Source organism: Eulemur rufifrons, chromosome 7 (genome assembly GCF_041146395.1).
Source record: "Eulemur rufifrons isolate Redbay chromosome 7, OSU_ERuf_1, whole genome shotgun sequence".
NCBI lineage: Eukaryota > Metazoa > Chordata > Mammalia > Primates > Lemuridae > Eulemur > Eulemur rufifrons.
Genome location: NC_090989.1, coordinates 63950034 through 63957119, shown reverse-complemented (window position 1 = coordinate 63957119; position 7086 = coordinate 63950034). Strand labels below are relative to the sequence as shown.

At 36.2% G+C, this 7086-nt stretch overlaps 1 protein-coding gene across 2 annotated transcripts in view; it reads right to left on the bottom strand.

The window, feature by feature from the left end:
• Positions 1 to 242: 242 nt before the first annotated feature.
• Positions 243 to 7086, bottom strand: part of STXBP5L (syntaxin binding protein 5L) — a 303406-nt gene continuing 296562 nt past the window's right edge. For both annotated transcript variants that reach the window (XM_069472686.1, XM_069472687.1), the window contains 4 exons: positions 6054 to 6219; positions 2768 to 2879; positions 846 to 1066; positions 243 to 284 (listed from right to left, as the gene is read on the bottom strand). In XM_069472686.1, coding sequence (XP_069328787.1) covers positions 243 to 284; positions 846 to 1066; positions 2768 to 2879; positions 6054 to 6219 — 541 coding nt within the window. The remainder of the gene's footprint in view (positions 285 to 845; positions 1067 to 2767; positions 2880 to 6053; positions 6220 to 7086) is intronic.

Below are 7086 nucleotides of genomic sequence, written 5' to 3'. Positions count from 1 at the left end.
ATGGTAGCTCCATTCCACATGGGAAAAGGTAAATTCAAACATATCTTGGGATTTTAGCCAGGGCTCCAGCCTTTTGGTTGTACTGCGTCTCTGACACATCTCCTTTATGATAACTTCAGATTGACTATAATGGAACATTTTGTAGAAGAAACTGGCTTCTAGCAGTTGAATAGTGATGCTGGGAATAAATTTAGTTTCCCTGAATAATGGTTTCTCAAAGCAGTCACAGCTTCTTTAGAAGTTTAGAATTGGTACCATTTCTTATCCTTATATTTCAGCATTAACTGCAAAGAAAAAAACAGTCACCATAAGATGGTAAAAATAATCTTTAGAAGTGCTATTCAAATCAAGCCCACATTGAATTAATGCATATATAACTAAATCTCAAAACTTATAATAAAATTATAAAAAAAAAACAAAAACAAATACCTGATCAAGCTGTAAAGACTCAGCTGACAGGAAAAGATTTTTAATGACTGAGTTAAACAGAGGGTGTGGATCTCAGCCTCTATTGCCCCGCACACTTTCCTGGGGGACTCACATCATCTGCCTAAACATCTTTTAAGCGACAGATGCACAATACAGACTTAATGTATCAGAACCAATGAATAATTTTTTAAATTATCTCCTAAGGTAAAGAAGTATCAATATAGTAGAGTATTTTTTAAAAACCTTTTATTTCCCAAATATTGGGGGAATACTAATACTTATAAGAGATCCAAGTTACCCTGAATCTCACACAGGATTACTTATGTGGCATCACTGTTTAAGCTTTCTTGTACAGAACCTAAAAGTTTACAGATACTACTCCATAAAATATGCCCATATTTACTTAGGCAGCTTACCTCATGTGCATGTTTGGAAAATGCTTCTGCACTGGTCATCATGCCTGCAGTTTTCTCTTCCAGCTCTCCTAGCCTTTGTCCTCTCTCATCAAGTGCAATCCGTGCTCGGGTCAGCTCTCCCATCACGCCTCCAGCAGCACCTTTCATCCCTTCTATGCTACCTGGTCCAGGAATGTGTTGTGCAAGGCTGCGGGATGCTTTTCCTGCTGAAGCTTCCCCAACTGGGAATTCAAGCCATAGCAATTTAAAACATGTTTTCAGTGATTCAAACAGTCACCAAGACAAAGTACTTGCATTATATTCTACTGTCATAATTCTTATTAAAAACAAAGACATATTTGGCCCTGTTACATATATGTGTTTGGAGATATTAGCGCTTACCCAAGAAAAATGCCTAAGAAAGAGAATGTGAGAGAGATTGTTACCACGTGCCTTTTGTGTGTGTGTATGTTCCACACAATATGGCATAATTGCATTTCTTGACATGGCTGAATTGGAATACTCAAAACATATGTGACCTCATATCTAACCCATGTTAGTGTCTGTTCCGATCTTAGGCCTGATCATTTGCTTAAATTTCTGCCCGGGTCTTTATCCCAATCTTCTTTGTTCATCTTGATGGATCAGCCTTTGTAGGCCTCAGGATGTTTTTCTTTCTCTCCCTGCTCCCCTAAATACTTGAGAATGGGGTATATGAATATATGAATGACAGACACTAATATACACATGTTAAAATTCTGTGACTTATAAAAGGCTAACAAAATTTCCAGTCACTTACAAAGTTCAGTTTTATTCCATTTCAATGAAGTAACTTTTTTATTGAAAAATAGCTATCTTGGCAAAAATTTAGTGAGCATTCCCAAGGATGTAACAGGGGGATGGAATCTAGATTTCTTTTTAAATAAGAGCAGATGGAATCTAGATTTTTTTTTTTTTACAAAAAATAAGAGCTATATATAATTCACATGCCATGAAATTTACCCTTTTAAGTGTACAATGGTTTTTAGTGTATTCACAAATTTCTTCAACCATCACCACTATCTGATTTTAGAACATGTTCATTACCCCAAAAAGAAATCCCATACCTGTTAGCAGTTACTCCCTATTCCCTCCTTCTCCCAGCCCAAGGCAATCATTGATCTAGTTTGAGTCTCTCTGAATTTGTCTGTTCTGGACATTTAATATAAATGGAACTATATAATATGTGGCCCTTTTTTGTCTGGCATCTTTCACTTAGGATGTTTTCAAAGTTCATCCATGTAGTAGCATGTATTAAGACTTCATTCCTTTTCATGGGCAAATAATATCCATTGTATAAAGACAAAAACACCTAGATCTTTTTGCAGAGCTAAACATTCAAGAGAAAGTGTTTTGATCTGCAAGACCAAATGGTGGTGAGATATTCTGGAAAATATATTCTTATCTTCTTTCTAAAAATTGTTCCCTAGTATCTCCTTACTGCTTTTAAATTATTGTTTATCAAAGTCTCAGTCCTATTTATTCTGCAGCATTGATAAACCCTGCATTCTGAATAAAGAATTGGTTTCCTAGCAGTGATTAAAGGCAGGCGGATTAAAAAAAATTTTCTAGACTTTAATAATTGAATACCTTCAGCTTGTCATGCAGGTATGGTTTGCATGCAAATGAGATATTTATTAGCTTGCTCTTTATTTGTATGAATTAGATATATCATTCTTGTTAAACTATTCCCCAATGTGAAGTGACCAATTTTAATTATGTTTGGTAAACAGAAATATTTTTTATGGTACACAAGGAAATATTCAAATTTTAAGATAAAAGTAAAAAATAACCTGCTCTAGAGTTTGAGATCACATATTACATTGTTACACACACATACACAGAGAGAGAGAAAAAAACAGGCCTATTTCGAGATACATTTTCATAATCAAGGGTTTACTCACAGAGCTCCTCTCTGTCAAATGTTTGTCCACTTCCACCAAACAGTCCCTTGAGAAATCCTCTATTTTGAGCTTCTGGTGTCTCTATGGGAGTAAACAAATCTCCTAGCATGTCCTGTACAAAATTCAAAGAAAAAAGCATTAGAGAAACTAAAAAGCAATTAATAAATAAAAAGGTGACACTGTTGTATGGTAGAACACATCATGAAATAAAGTCTGTTTTCCATATATTTTCCTGATGATTTTTACTTTGCTCATAGTTCTGTCTCTGGCATTTTTATTCATCTCCTTTGCCTTCCTCTCTCTAGTAACTAACGTCCTAAAATTTCTCTTTTTTTCTGCCCTCTACTCTTCGCCCTTTCATTATTAGAAAGCATGGGAAGCTAATATATTCACCTTAGGATTAATTTCCACCTATGATCAATAACTACCAATCTACACTTCTGACCTTTTTTCAATTACCACAGCCTCTTTCCTATCCTGGTTTCCTTCCCTGAATCAAATGTGGTTTCTATGAAATAAGAAGCCTTTGTTGGTATGTGGAAGAAGGTTGGATCTATTTTTATACCAAGTTCAAAGTTAATGAAATGGTTCAAGGTAATTTAAATGACTCAAAATAGGCAGCTACCTAATATGGTGAGGTACAATTGTTTTACTATTTGGTGAGCCTTAGAATGACTGGAGAAATATCTTGTTAGAAATGCAAGGCTAGGTGCAGTGGCTCATGCCTGTAATCCCAGCACTATGGGAGGCTGAGCCCAGAGGATCACTTAAGGCCAGATGTTTGAGACCAGCCTGGACAACACATAGCAAGACTCCGTCTCTACAAGAAATAATTTAAAAGAAAAAATGCATATTTTCAGACTGCATTCCACACATACTAAATGTGAATCTACATAGATGTGCTCTGGTTGTCTGTATTTTTATTTATTTTTTAATTAATTTTTTTTTTTTTTTTTTTGAGACAGAGTCTCACTCTGTTGCCCGGGTTAGAGTACCATGGCGTCAGCCTACCTCACAGCAACCTCAGACTCCTGGGCTCAAGCAATCCTCCTGCCTCAGCCTCCCGAGTAGCTGGGACTACAGGCATGCATCACCATGCCCGGCTAATTTTTTTTTCTATATATATTTTTAGCTGTCCATATAATTTCTTTCTATTTTTTGTAGAGACAGGGTCTCGCTCTTGCTCAGGCTTGTCTCAAACTCCTGAGCTCAAACAATCCACCCGCCTCGGCCTCCCAGAGTGCTAGGATTACAGGCATGAGCTACTGTGCCCCGCCTAAATTTTTTTATTGATACATAATAATTGTACGTATTCATGGAGTACATGTTATATTTGGATACAAGCATATAACATATAATGATCAAATCAGGGTAATTGGGACATGATTCACCTGAAACATTTATCATTTCTTTATGTTGGGAACATTTGAAAACTTCTAGCTATTTTGAAATATGGTTGTCTGTATTTTTACCAGACATTGTTTTCCAGGTCTTTCTAAAGTAGATCAAACTTTCAGAAACATCAGTGTGGGGGAAGGAACTTAGATCAACAGTCAGGAGATCTGTGACCTCTTATCAGTTTGTCTATGAACTTCCTGTATGACTTTAACTTCATCATTTCCCCTCACCTCTACTTACTAGACCTGTGCTCTTCCTCCTGAAATCCTTCTCTTTGGAAATGGCAGCACTATCTGTTTAGTTTCCCAAGCCAGAAACCCAGAAATAATTATTAATTCCTCCCTTTCTCTCACTTTTATATCAAATAACCCTCAAATCCAAGTGATTACACTTTATAGCTATTGGATCTTCTAACTTTTCTCCATCTTCACTATTGGCACCCTTATTTTTAAGACATTGTAATTTTTGGCCTTAATTATTTCAAAAAGCCTTCTAATTGTTCCTTCTACCTCCAGTCTTGCTTCCTCAAAACCAACTGCCATACTATAATCAGAATATTTGTTTTAATAAACAAATCTGCTAAAACTTTTCAGTGACTTCTACTGCCCTTGGGATAAATGCTAGATCCCTTAAGGAGCTTACAAGGGGCTACAAGATCTGCTCTTGACGAATCCTCCAGCACCATACCTCATACCTCCACTCTTTTCGCTTCCAGATTCTGCACTTTCTTGGTGGTTTCCTTAACCCTGAAGCTTTCGCATGCCACTACTTCTGTCTAGACTATCTTCACTTTTTTCATCCCCAGCCATCCAATCACCTCGATAACTCCTACGTAGCCTTCAGAAGTCAGTATTGCCCATAGTCCTTCTCTAACTACCACCTCCCTCCTGCTCCCTCAAGCCAGATGCCTTGCTATACATTTCCCCAGCACTGCACAGCCACATATAGCGGTTTCCACAGAGTGCTATGGTCATCTGTTTACTTATCTCTCTTCACACTAGCAGGTAGAGACTTGTATCTTGTTTTTTACTGTGTTCCTAGAGTCTAGCCAAGTATCAGGCATATAATAAAAACTCAATAAATATTTGTGGAATAATGATAATAATGATATTTATTATTTGTCTTTAAAAACTTACTATATTCCAGGTACTATGCTCAGTGCTTTAAATGAATTTCTTACTCAATTCTAACGAGGTAGAGCATTGCAGGTAAGTAAAATACCCAAAGTCACACAAATGGGGGAGCCAAAATACAACTCAGATAGTTCAGAGCTTTTACACTCTTACCCTTTATATTATAATGAATGGGTTTTAGTTTTCTTATTTGTAAAATGAGGGTGTTGAACCAGTTAAATCTCGAAGATGAGCTTTTAAAAGAATGTGACCATTCTTACTTACCCAAGGTTAGATAGACTTTTATATCTATCCTGTTCCTAGGCTATGCTTACTGCTACTATGAAAGACAAATGCCCAGTTCTCACCTATAGGATATATATTTATTTTGTATGACACTTAATCAAAATTAAGTTTTTTTCAGAGAAGTCCATGAACTCCCTGAACTGTCTGCAAAGTTTTTGTGTGTACATACATATTTCCCACCTGGGGGGAGAGTTTATAATCTTTCAGAAGATTCTCCATGGGTAAAAACAAATAAAGAAAAAGATTAACTATGAATATGAATGATCTTCACATTTTATCCTTCTTATTATTTCTTTGCAACCCTAAAACCACACTAGAAGTTGGTAGGGTCATAATGAAGAACATATATTTAAAACATGTTCTAGAGGAAGGTCATATTTATTATCTGACCTAATATTTTAGCTTTTAGATATCTCTTATTCTCTCTGTTTTAACAACCATGTCCAAAGGAAATGTACTTCCTGACTTACCTGTAGATTATCACACATTTCTTGGCTGTATGTTAACCGCTGAATTTCTGTAGGAGAGACGAGGTATAATGCCTGACCTTCATTGGTAAAACAAAATGTTCGTGCTATCCTCATGTCTGTCAGTGGCAAATAATTAACATCCAACATTGGGCGAAGACTAGGTAGGCTGAATGGAAAAAGGAAAGCCACATTTCACATTCAAGTTGTTAGAAGCAGATCATTATATAAAATAGTAATTCTAATACCATCTCATTATGGGTGTTTCTTTTTATCCTGTTGAAGTTTCAGTGGTAATAAACTAGGTTTCCACATAAAATCATATACACAAAAAAATCATGGGCACGGTTTTTCTATCATAATCCATGAAGATGCTTAGCAAATGTCCTTGAAGGATTAAATGCAGTTGCCAGCAATTTCAGGGACAGTTTTTGCAGCATTTCACAGGTACCTATGATATGATTATACCCTTTGGTTTTGTCAGAAACATCATAGCTAGAAAGTGTTTGAGTGTATCATACTTGGTCTATCGTCTCTCTTTAAGGCAGAACTTCTAAGTCTGAGGAGGTCATGCACTGACAGAGATGTGGGGTGGGTCCACTTCACTGTGCCCAGGAATTGATCGGCTTTGATCCCTACTCCATTACTCACTCTATACACAAGAAATGAAAATTACCTATAATTTAGGGCAGCTGCATTAAAGGCATGATTAATAAATAAACATGGCCCAGGCTGTAAGGGAATAAAAATAAGTTATAAATAATAGATCATAATTTGCATATCCAAACGACTACCACACATCTGAAGTGTCTTACCCCATGGCTATATGCATATCCTAATGTTGTAGCTAATAATTTTTGCTAAAATATTCATCAGAATGTCTCTTTGGATACTGTTGTTAGGAACAGTTTTACAAACCACTGAAGAAAACCAGTCTCATTGCTTTTTAATCACACCTCTAATGCCAAAAGGAAAAAGATAAACTTGTAATTAAATCTCAAGTTTTGAGACCATTCTACTGATTCTAAGTGTGCAC